At 54.1% G+C, this 11,949-nt stretch overlaps 1 protein-coding gene across 1 annotated transcript; it reads right to left on the reverse strand.

Moving 5' to 3' along the window:
* Positions 1 to 5,940: 5,940 nt before the first annotated feature.
* Positions 5,941 to 11,527, reverse strand: ECM1 (extracellular matrix protein 1). The gene is made up of 6 exons (XM_039363401.1): positions 11,369 to 11,527; positions 9,603 to 9,725; positions 8,758 to 9,083; positions 7,832 to 8,052; positions 7,164 to 7,251; positions 5,941 to 6,973 (listed from the first exon to the last, which is right to left on the reverse strand). Exons 1-6 carry the CDS (start codon positions 11,457 to 11,459, stop codon positions 6,776 to 6,778), a joined length of 1,047 nt encoding a protein of 348 aa, XP_039219335.1. The 5' UTR covers positions 11,460 to 11,527; the 3' UTR covers positions 5,941 to 6,775.
* Positions 11,528 to 11,949: the final 422 nt, after the last annotated feature.

The following is an 11,949-nucleotide window of genomic DNA, read 5'->3' on the forward strand; positions in this document are numbered from 1 at the left end:
CGGCGCCGGCAAAGCCTAGCAAATTCCCTCTGGGATGGTGACTCACCCCATCTCTATTTCCTTCGGATGGGAAGCCAGAAGTGGGCTACGCTTAGGCTCCGGGTGCCAAGAGTATCCGTGGGTGGCATTCGCGCCAAACAAAGGCACCCCTTTATCTGACAGCTGGCTGCCCCCTTCGGCAGCCTGCAGCAGCTTCTGAACCGGTTCTGGGGAAAAGGAAGAGCCCTTTGCACATGCTCTAGTTCAGAGTATGGGACGCCCAGGACCTTGCAAGAGGCCGATCGTCCTCCAGCCCTTTGTGGCCTGGGTTGCATGGGGGTGTCAGGGACCGATCCACACCCAGCGGCCTGCCAAACAGGTGCTTGGCCCCGATCCCTCGCTCTGCCAGCGCAGATGCCCTGGGCTCCATCTGGCTGGCTCCCTGCCACCTCTTATTTTGAGACCAGACCCAGAGCTGACTTGTAAATGTTTTTGCAACTGATTTGAGCTGGTTGCTTAGATAGTTTATTTTGGTCTGCTTTGTTCCTTGGCTAAAAAAACGGAAAGCCCTGCCTTTTCTCGTAGAAGGCTCTATTTTTATTCCCTTTGCTGTGGTGGGTGGTGGGGCATCAGGTGTGAGCCAGGGGAGGGTATGCAGGGTCCAGCTTCCAATTGGCTTGCTTGCTGGATCCCTGAACTTGGGTCCCAAAAGATCCCGAATTCAAGCGCAGAAAAGAGATCACATTTCCAGGGAAAAGTTGAACTCTGTTCTAAAAGTAGGTGCGGATCAAGGAGGGGGGAGACATTCTCCTCGGTTGCAGGAGAGCAGATAACAATCTTGAGTTTTTCACTGGGCTATTTTAGCATCAAATTCCCCCAGAAACCTCTTTAAACTTTGCATTTCCTATGCAGCACTTCTAAAGGAACGAGGAGGAGAAGATAAACATCAAAGCTACTTTATCCAGACAGAAAACTTGGGGGAACTTGGAAGGACAACAATTGACAACCTGGTTGGGGCCTCTTCTCAAAGCAGAAAAGCCGCTTTGCCTTCCGGCAAAGTGAGAATGATCAGAAATCAAACACTCCTTGCCATTCAGACAACCGGACTTTTCTGCCTGCGGTCAGCACCCTCAGAGGGGGCGGCTTGATCCCCACCAGGCACAAAGTGCAGGATGGGACTCTCAAGATTTCCCAGTCTGCCCGTTCTCAGAACACCAGGGACCAGGAGCTTGAAGCCTACATAAAATATTTAAGGTAGCCACCCATTCACAGGCATAAACATTTTGACGCAGTCCCTGTGGATGTGCACGGAGCATTTTTGCACTCCTGGGCCTAAAGGCTTCCAAAGAAATGGGCAATTCCATTCATTTTTTAGAAAGGCAGACTCAACCCTTTTATTGAGAGGAAAATGTTCCCTGGGGAATAATATTTAGGCAATCTGCCCTGTAAGCATGTGCAGACTCCCTTTGGCACCAAGCCAGAAGCCTGTTTGGGAAAATATTGGGCGCTACAAAGAGTAAAAGAAACCAATTTCCTATTGAATCATGTCCCCTTGGTCTGCAGTAAATGAGATGCAGCTCAAATCCATTTTTTCTTTCTTCTCTCGTTTCTTCTTTTTCCCTCTTTTCCTTGAATTTCTTTGAATTTTTCAGGCCTGGTTTTTGGTTACCTCTTTCGCTGTTTACTTTCAAGGCAAAGCAGTTTATTGAAAACATCCTCTTAAAAAGGAACAATAATAAAATGTATAATTTTCAACATTGCTACACTGTTGGGTTTTTCTTTCCCCCTAAGGACAACAAAACAGCCCTTTCTCCCTAATTTTCATGGCTAGGACAATTATTCTCCAATAAGAGGAAATTAAAGAGAGTGGGATTAAAAAAAAAAAAAAAAGAACAGACACCTCCTAAGAGCTTCATTTTAATTTTCTATGGTGGCTAAATCACTTTGGTTAGCAAGTCCAGAAAATAAAAATTAAAAAAGAAATGAGAAGTACATTCCTGATTTCCAGATGAAATTAAACATCTGTTTTATCCTGCTTCTTTCCGCAGACAGCTAGAGATTTATTAGATCTAATATTTACATTTAGTAGAAATGCAACCTTTGATTTAACAGAGCAACTGTGGGCCTGAGGCTCTGTTTTTCCAGAACGTTTATTAAATTGCAAATTACCTCTTTCTGGCTGGTTTAAATTATGTCAGTTACTGGTTTAGCCTCTTTTTGGAATTTTTATCCTCTCAAATATGCTGGCTGTTAAAAGCAACCTCAGAGAAACAACACAGCCCACAACCTGACCAACAACATAATTGAATCCACAAGCACACTTTTGTCTATGCCCTGCATCCTTCTTTAGAGCATTCAACCCTAAACCTTGAGGTTTAGCAACCTGAACAAAAAGTAAATCAAAATACATCTTAACAGCCAAATAAAACCAGCAGCATTCCTAGCTTTATAGTTTAGGATTTTATAATTGTATATGGTGTGTTTTATTCTGTAAATGTTTGTGACTGTAAATATTTCCCGGGCGTATTAATTTAAACACTTTTCTGTTCCTGATCATTTTTCCTGGATGGCCAGCCAAATTCCAGCTGCCAAACAGGCCATTTTCTCTTTCCTGGGTTTAAACAAGCCATTGCCTCTCCAGAACTGGAGCAAATTAGATCAACCCACGCAGTTAAGTGTTTCTCCAAGTGCCGACGGGGACTAGATAATCTGGCTTGGCCACGCACGGACACGGAGGGCTCCTTGCAGGTCAAAGGGCCACTTTGAAAGTCACCAACAGCAACACACACAGAGGGACAACATGCACGAAGCGAACTTTGCAGGGCCTCTCTTCCTTTGGCAGCTAGGACTGAGGTGGGGTGGGGAGATTAGCAGCTTGCTTGGGAAAAAAGCCCACCCCCACCCCCCCTCCACCTTTCCATCCATCGTGACCTGGCAGAGACTGTGGTGAGGCCAGCCTAAAATGGAAAAACTTTGTGCAAAGAGTGAATGTTGCACTTCTGAAGCCAAGCCCAGCAGAGACGCAGTTCCAGGCACTGCTTTGTTAAGGGGGGAGAGGGTGGGGTGGATGGTCCGTGTAAACAAGGGGGGATGGGGGGGTTACTCTCCAAATCCGGGTGCAAGGAAGGGGAGGGGGACCAAGCAAAAATAGCTTTGTCTCCTCTTCCGCTATCCTTCACCACATCGCTGGTGCCCTGACTGCACCACATGGCTCAGCTAAGGAGCAGCTCACAAACAGCCCAGAAAAGATTTTTAAAATCCCGTTTTAAATCACAGGATGGAAACCAGATTCAGTCTGCAGGTTCACACGCACAAGCTTAAAACAACTGTGATCTTCCTAACAGTTTCATCTTATAATAACACTTCAACTTACAATAAGATGAAAAAGATCCCCTTAAATAAACCAGATTTTCTCACCCACCCGCCAACAATGAACAGGCCTAGTTTTCAGTTTCATGCATACCCCCACAGGGTTATTTTAAACCAAGGGAGATTTGCCCCCCCCCTTCAACTGTATTTTTAAAATCCCACCCGCCTCATTTCAAAGCTCTGTTTCATCTCTTTTATCTGCGATGCGAAAATTAAGTTTCCCAGCTAAATCAAAATGACAAATTAAACTCGTCTCTCTCTGTGTCTGCTCAGAAGCCCTTTAAAAAAAAACAACACCATTGTCAGTTTGCCATCTATCAGAACAAATGGGGGGGGGATTAATCTACTATTTTTAACTGCCTGAGTCTGGCTCCTTAAAATAGCCTATCACAACATCAATTAATCTATTTCATAACGTCTCATCTTGTTACCCAATGCTGCTTGATTTATAATACCACTAGGAGAAATGTTTAAATCTTCCTGAGATTATCTCAAAGGTTATCAATTGCTTGCCACAAAATGCTTCTATTCTGTAGCCAATAAGTATCTGTTCCTGGCTAGGGATATTTCTGCGTGAAATTTCAAAATTTGCTGCTGCGTAAAAGTCCTGAAAGCAGCTATGGGTTAACACAAGGCTCCCAGAAAGCCCGAACAAGCAGGACCAGAGGATCCAGGATAAGTTTAATTGAAACCAAGCAAGAGGACTTGATTTAAGAAAAATTACTGCCTCTGCTCCGAAACTGAGAATCAGGGAAATTTTTGCAAACGGGGGGAGGGGACAGAGACGGTATTTCGCTGTGGCTGCTGCTGCAAACAGCCCTGGAGTCTATGGAACAAAAGGAAGATTTCGCTGTCTCTTTTGCCCGCTGTCTAGGAATTATTCTGGCAAAGCCCAGTTCCAAAAGCCTCTAATCCAGACATTAGCTGGCTTTCCGAATAGAAGCAGTTTGCATCTGGGAAAGCACAGCACTCTGTATATGGTCAGAGGCATTTTTTTTTCCATGTAGCGCCTCTATTCAGGTGACAGAAGGCTGGAAAACACAGGGAAAACCAAGAACGACATGGGATCATGTATTTTTCTGCCAGTATCTTCAGTCCACACAGAGTTGGCTTAGCCTGCAGATCACTCTGATTTTCCATGCTCTGGGGCCAGGATATTGTTCCCCACACACACGTCCAGGGGTTTAAAGTCCCCCCTTTCAGGGTCTTGGGACCCAATGGGGACCCTCCCTGCCTCCAACAGTTGGTGGCCGATGACCCCCAGAGGGAGGCGCCGGCCAGCCAGAGCTGCTGTGAGGAGGGGGCTCTCCCAGCCTCCCTCCCAGTTCACAGGATCCTTCCTGGAAAAACACATAAAAATTAGAGCTCCATTTGAGCTGCTTCCAAGCCCCGTCTCCTGGAAAGGGAGGCCAAGCAACCCAGAGGGAGAAGCAGCCAAGACCTCAGCCTTTGGACTCCTCACTCAGCAACGTGTTCAAGAGCCAGATTTCATGGGGGGGGGGTGTCCCCATGGGAGGCTGTGCGTGCCCACTGTTTGGGGCAATGCCTTCCCAGCACAAATTCAACAGAGGAGACCTCCATTACACTCTCCAATCTATAGGCAGAAATTTGTAGCGCCCGGAGCCAGGAAGGGTGAAACCAAAAGACAGTGTTCCCACCACCACCACCAAATACTCAGCTCGCCCCCACTCCATCTCCAGCCCACCTCCTTACCCCAAAGGGAGAAGGGTAGGGGGCAGGTGCCAAGTTGCCCCCTAACTGGCCACAGACACGGCCAAGAGCCCATGGAGGGGATGCCGGAGAAGATGCTGCTGCTAAATACATTGTGGAGAAGACTGGTGGCTACGAGACCCTCAAATCCAGGCAAGAGTGGGTGGAGCTACTCAAGGGGCACCAGAGCAGGTAAAGGAACCTCCATGGCCCATTTTTGCTCTTCGTGGTGGTCAAAGCACCGTGGGGAGAGCAGTGTCGCCCAAAAGCATCTTTTTAAAAAATGGGCTCTGTTCAGAACGCTTCCTCTCTTTCGAGCAAGATCAGACACACGCACTCCTCACAAGGGCCTCCCTTTCCCTGGCCCTTGGACCCCAAAGCCCCTTTCCTTGCAGCCAAACCAGCCGAGGGTAGAGGGTTAAAAGGGCCCCCGATTCCGCTGCCTGTTTGGGGTTTTGCTTGCCAAGGCCCAACCGCAGGGCTGTGTGCTTTAAGGAGGGGGCTGCCAGCTTCTCCCCCACCCCAGACGGTGTGCCTGCATCCCTCTCACTGTCCCACCATTCCTGGTCCAAACTCCGCCGGCCATTGGCCGAAGCCCAACCCTCCCCCGGAGAACAACAACAGGCCGAGTGTGAGCTCAGCAACACTGGATCTTGTGATATCCTCAAGAGAAATTTCCTCTCTTCCTGCTCACAGAAATCCCCTGGAATTCCCCCTCCCCCCAAATATGGATCCTGATGCTGCAGAGGGGCTCTGTCCGCAGACGCCACCTGCTCCCTGACCTGTCGGGTCACCCATCAGCCAAGCCGGCCTCCCCCTTACCCAATTTCTGGTTCTCCTTCTTTGGAGCGAATGGGAACTAAAGGACAGACAAAAGTTGTGTTCTTTTTTTCAAAAAGTGGTTTATTTATTGAGCCCTCTGCCTCTGGCATGGGACCACGTCATCCCTTCCTCGCAATAGGAGTCAGGCATTTGTTACAAGCGAAGAGTTTAGGATCGATCACCAGTCAGGAATGCAAGACGCCAGCCGGCCACCACCGCCCGCCTTTGGGGCTGGCAAGGGCCATCTTGGTTACTGCTGCGCCCTTCTTCCCTTCTTCGTTTGGGAGACCTGCGGGCACGGTGGGGAGGGGGCTGCAGCTTGGAAGCTCGGCATAAATCAGTTCCTTCCTCCAGTTCTTGGGGCTTCTGTTCCTGTCCCTCTCTTTAAAAAACAAAGCTGCCCCAGTCTGGATCTTAAAGATCCAGTCGATCCCTTTAGATGGAGCAGACGAGCCACGGCTGATCCTTCTGCAGGGATCCACTATGGACTAGAGAGGTGAGAAGGATCTGGAGCAGCCCCATTGGGAGGCAGCGACGTCCCCTGGGCTGGCTGGCCAAGCCAGGGGAGGTCTGTGGGGCACACGCAGGACCCCGTTTCTGTCCTCCCAGATTCCTACAAAGGCCACCAACTGCTCTCCAGCAGCAAAGCCCAGAAGGAGCTGCAGAATCCCCTCCCCCGCTCAGCTGGCTGTGACCGGCCTGCGGCTTCTATCAAGGAGATAAAGTGCATTGGAGGGAGGGTCTCCACGGGCCCTCTTTGATTATAAAGTCAGTGGAGCAAGAAGGTTCCTGGTTCCACCCCAGATTTGGGGAGGGAACCAGCCAGAGGGAAGGAGAGGCAGGGACAGGTTGGGGGGGGGGCTTTGAGCAGGGCAGGATCAGGCCCCAGGAGGGTTCAGGTGATGGTCAGGGTGGGAAGCACGTCTGCCTCCTCCTCCTCCTCCTGCTGGCGGCGGAGAAGGGAGACGTGTCCCAGGTAGCTGCGGTCGAAGCAGTCGTTGCGGGCAGCCTCCTCTGTCTGGGCACAGCAGTTCTGGGGGTCCTTCCAGGCACGCCTCTGGGAGCCGCAGAAAGCAGTGATGAACTGCGATTTCTGGGGGAGAAGTAGGGATTGGGGGGGTCCTTCACACGCAGTCCTTTGAAAGCAGCTGCTTCACTTCATCGCTTCCGATACACTGAAGGGCTCCAGGCCAACCCGCCTGGGGTCGAAAACAAGCTCTTGGGAGCCCCCCCTCCCTGAGGAGAGAAGACCTGCCCCCCTGCCGCCCAGATGGGTCACTCACCACTTCTTCGGCACAAAGGGTCCGTTCACTCTTGGGCAGTTTGCAACAAGCGTCTGTGATGTTCTGGACTAAAGCCGGGTTGGGCCTCCTGGAGAGCAGCACAAATCCCCCACTCAGGGTTTTGAAAAGCAAGGAGGGAAGGGGAGGCAGGGGGGGAGGTCTTTGAGCCCCTGGAATCTCTCAAGCCCCCAATGTTGGAGACTAAACTCTCTGGCTTGGTGCCAAGGGGCATAGGTGCATTTCATATTGGAGCCACAAGAGGGCGCATCAGGCCAAGAAATCTGACTTCTTGCATTTAATCCTTTAATTGCTGTCCTGAGTAATTTATATAAACAGGTCACATAAATTAGCCTGTTTGAAAGGCTCTTTGGGGGGCTCTGGAAGGTCTGCCAGATGGACAAACTTCTATTTGTATCCTAAGCGGATGGTATAAATGGCACCGGAGCCCAGCACCCTCACTCTCCAGGTTGCCTTCCAGATGGCTTGGACTACCACCCCCATCGCTCCCTGCCAGAAGAGTCCAGCCCACCTGAGGAGGAGGAGGAGCTTCAGAGAAGGGCCTCCTAAGCGCTCAGACTCCCAAGGGGGGGAGAGAAAACCTCTTCCTGGCTTCCCCAACCCAGCTGGGACATCTTTTGAACTTGAGGATGTGGGACGTAGCTACTCACTGCTTGGCCTGGCCGGACACTTGGCTGCAGATGGAGTCCAGGATGGGGGTGGTGAGATTGGCCAGGTCCAGCGATGCCCCTTCGCCCTCGTAGTTGGGGAAGGGGGCTTGGCTGGCGAAGCAGGCAAACCGGCCCTCGCGGGCACCCACACGACAACAGTGGAAGGGGCGTGTCTTGATGGAGAACTCCTGCTTGCAAAACCGGGTCAGGCCTTTTTCCCACTGGAGAAGGAGGGGGGGGGACAAGGAAGAGATTAGCCACCAGGCAAGGGGGGGGAGACTCGCCCTCCCCCCCCTGTGAAGGACCAGGAAGGATCTGCATTAAAAGGTGGCTTCTGGGAAGACAAAAACAGGAGCGGGCAACTATGTCTCCCTTGTAAACGGTGGATTTCAACTCCCAGAATTCCCGAGCCAGCTGGCTCAGGAATTCTGGGAGTTAAAGTCCACTGTTCTTAAGGGAGAGATAGTTACCCACCCCTGGCTAAAAGGTTCCGGGCACGAACCAAATCCGAGCTGGCTTCACAGCCCAGGAAAACACAATCTCGTAAACACTTTGTGGTTTTTTTAATTAGACGTTCTTCAGAAAGATACGGGCGTGTGTAAACTCGGCACCACAGACCCAGCCTAGCCGGGTTGCAACACTCAAGCTCACCAACATCTGCTGTGGCCCCCAGTTCTGCCCCCCAGGTGAGACCTCTGGAGGGATCTGGCCCTTCCTCCGAGAGGGGAGAGGGAGCAGGAGGCGCAGATCCCGAATAGCTCAGTCGCTTTTTTTTAAGGCCAAGAGCAAAGTTCCAGGTGCTTAAACGCCTGGTCAGGAGCATCCGGGAGGGCTTGATGGGGGCCTGGTGGAAAGGAGGCCCTCGCAGAGTGTTGCGGAAGGGACACAAACGCACAGACACACAGAGGCGCAGGGGGGACACGCACCTCGTTGGAGGCACAGGAGAGCTTCTGATCCTGGCCCAGCTGACAGCAGCGGGTGAACTGGGCCTCCAGCTGGTTCAGGGTCTCCCCCTGGCGCGACAGGTGGCTGAAGCTGGTCTGGGGCAGGTTCCAGGGCCCGTAGCTGGGCTTCTTCCGCCCCACGGAGCAGAGGGCCTGCAGGTTGCCGAGGGAGGGGCGGCCTGGTGGGAATTCTTCCAGCTTGTAGAGGGGGAGCTTGCGGGTGCAGCCCACCCCCCTGCAAGGGGGTCTTCGCCCTCTGGGGTGCAGGGGGACCGGTTGGGGCTCCCCATGGACCAGTATGGGGAGGTCTAAACGAGGAGGAAGGGGGGAAAGCGGTTATAAAGGGGGTGCCCCAATTTCACTGTATACGTGTTATACTTTGATAATAAAGGGTTTATTATTATTTCTTATTCCCGCCAGACCCGGAGCTACAGATCCTGCCATCTAAGCCAGAATTGGCTGCGTTCAGACAACCAAGAGAACTCCGAACAAGCCACTTACTGGCTGCAGCCATGTTTGCGCCCAGAAGGCTCCTCTCGTTCCTGGATCGAATTCTCCTTCTTTGCCTTTTCTGCTCTTCAGTTGTTTTCTTTGCAGGGTGGGGGGATATCAAGGGCTGCCCTTCGCTTTTCCCCACAGATCTTTCAGCCCCTCCTGGGGGGCACCAAGCTCCCCTCCCCTCCAGAATGAGGGTGCCTGGAGGATGCTGGGCTTAGCTGGACCCACAAAAGGGGTCCGTGTCTGACCGAGCGTGAGGGTTCTCCCTCGGGGTTTGGGTCTGTCTGTCATCTACATCCCAAAGCGCCGCCCCCCCTTCTCAGCCTCACCTTCTCCCAGCTTTTCCTGAATCTTCTGGAGCAGGAACTCCCGAGAAATCACATCCGGAATAACGTCGTGTTGGGACAACTCACCCGGGAACTGTGCTAGTGGGGGCTGGTCACTTCCATTGGCTGGAAAAGGAGGAGGAGGAGGAAGAGGAGGTCAGCCATGGATTGGGCCCAGAAACACACCTCTTGTGATAAGCCATGGTTTGTTTAACTTTGGTTTCCCAGTTAACTCACGACCGGCTGAACAACATGCTGAGCGAGAAGGAGATCAACCTCATTGTGGTCCAAGCAAACGTATGACCTGGTTTGGTTGTAGCTCATTCCATACACTTTTCCAAAGATTCGTGGGAGTAGGGCTTTCAGGCTGGACCAACGGAAGGCCCCCACCAGGAGAACAGAAGCATCCCCCCCCAGTGCTGAGTCATGGACGATGGGATGTGTGGAGAGCAGGTCGGGGAGACAGGAAAGCAATGCAGCTCCTTGTCCTGACCTGCACCCACCGTCTCCCCTCTGCCCATTCAGCCCCCAATTCCCCCCCTCCCCAAATGCAAAGATATTCAGCCGGAAGTAAACTGGCTTTGCTACAAAACTTGATTTGAAGGATTACTCATGAGGAGGTTTCCAAGGACTGACACAGACTCTCAGCCCAAATCATCACAATCGCAAGAGCTCACCCCGTTCCCAGCCTGGCCTCTTGGCAGAGCTGACCCTGCTTTTTTTGGGGGGGGGGGGTTGTCTAGCAGCCCAAGGGGGAACCTCGTTCCTGGCTCTCCTTCTCCTGGACTTTCTCCTTTCTCCCTCACTGGGCGGGAGGCAATCGGCACTGGGAGGAAGGTGCCCGAGGTGCTCAGTTCCTCCCTCTGTGGGGTCTCCATGCCTGGCAGGGCTGGCACTGGCTGCCATGGGGGGGTCCCTTGAATGCTCGGGGCCTTGCTCTCCTCCATCCTTCCCAGTCGCCCTTTCCAGCCTTCACTCCTTAGCCCAAGGCCAGACCCACCAGCCTCTTCTGAAATGTGCCCCAGCCAGTGAACCTCCCCCCCCCCGTTGCTCCCTCTCTGGAGGACGGGGCTGGAGGGGCCCCTGAGCCGCCCCTGGCCAACTGGGGGGCCCCTCTGTCCCTTGAGCCCCGGGAGAGGGTCGCTGCAGCTGCCCTGCCTCCTTCGGGGCTGCCTCTGTTCTACGCCTGGCGGAGAGATGCGTAAGGGACTCTCAAGCCCTCTTTGCCCAACAGTTTGGCTTCAACAACCAGCACAAAAAGGGATTTTCCTCTCTTTTCGCCCGCCGGGCGCCAGGCGAGAGCCAACAAGTGGGGAAAACGGAGGAGGGGGAGGACAGGACCGGCCCATTTTTCCAAATAAGCAAAGTGCACAATGGGGAAGCTGCGCAGCACCAGCAACAGCGGCCCGAAGGCCCGACAGCCGCCCAGAGCGGAACCAGCTGCTTTCTTTACCCCCAAATGGGCCGAGAGAACCGGGGCGGGGAGGCGGCGTTGCGCCCCGGAACCAGCCAGGGACGCCTTTCGCCCGCAGCCCCCGCAGGCAGAGAGTGGGCTGCCCTTTGGGTGGGTGGGTGGGTGGGTGGGGGAGGAAAGGAGGGACGGGGAGGGGGCGGCGTGGCCTGCCGGCCCCGAAGCCCCCTGCCCAGGCTGCGCAAGGGGAGCCGCAAGGAAGCGCGAGCCGAGTTGCGCCCCTGGTCCTCCGGAGGCGAGTCCCGGGCCCCGACCCCCTCCCGGCCACCCCTCTCCCGTTCCCCGGGGCGGGACCTACCGGTCGGCGGTGCCTCGCTGTCCGAGCGTCCCCCGGCGGGCCAGGCGGCCAGGCAGCAGAGGGCGAGCCAGAGGGGGGCCATCCTGCGCATCGCTCCGGGGATTCTTGTTCGCTCGGGGTTGGGTCTCTGCCTTCGCCGCGGACTCCGGCCCTTTTATACCGGGGCCTAGGCCGAGTCACCGCCTCTCCGGAGCGCAGGACCCGCCCCGGCAGCCTCCCCGCCTCCCGCCGGACGGGGCGGGCCCGGAGCATTGTCGTTGGGGGGGGTGCGCCCCTCCCTCCCTTCTCCCCTCCCCTCCTGGGCACCCCCGAATCCACTTACAGGGCAAGAAAAGAGAACCCCCCCCCCGCCTTGGTTGCCACATCGCAGCGGGCGATTGCCTAACCCGGGACGGGGCGCGGGGGGGGGGGGAGGCAGCAGGTTCACGAGCAAGGCCGGCTCCAGCTAATGGATCGAGAGCCCCCCCCGCCCTTTATCTCGCCCTCTTGCTTCGGGGGGGGGTAGCTCTTGGGAGCCCCTCGAAGCCCCTTGCCCTCCCTGCCGCCCCAAGCCCCGTGGCTCTGGAAGCCCCTCCTGGCCG

The sequence above is a fragment of the Crotalus tigris genome, unplaced genomic scaffold, assembly GCF_016545835.1.
Source record: "Crotalus tigris isolate CLP2741 ecotype Arizona unplaced genomic scaffold, ASM1654583v1 scf7180000019553.37968852642:3898890, whole genome shotgun sequence".
Taxonomy (NCBI): domain Eukaryota; kingdom Metazoa; phylum Chordata; class Lepidosauria; order Squamata; family Viperidae; genus Crotalus; species Crotalus tigris.

Excerpts from the sequence above, each read along its gene's own strand:
- ECM1 (XM_039363401.1), bottom strand. The coding sequence starts at position 11,459 with ATGCGCAGGATGGCCCCCCTCTGGCTCGCCCTCTGCTGCCTGGCCGCC. Across the intron at positions 7,252-7,831 it reads GTGTCCGGCCAGGCCAAGCA|GAGGCCCAACCCGGCTTTAG; the intron begins GTGAGTAGCTAC and ends GCTGCTCTCCAG. Across the intron at positions 6,974-7,163 it reads CCCTTTGTGCCGAAGAAGTG|AAATCGCAGTTCATCACTGC; the intron begins GTGAGTGACCCA and ends CTTCTCCCCCAG.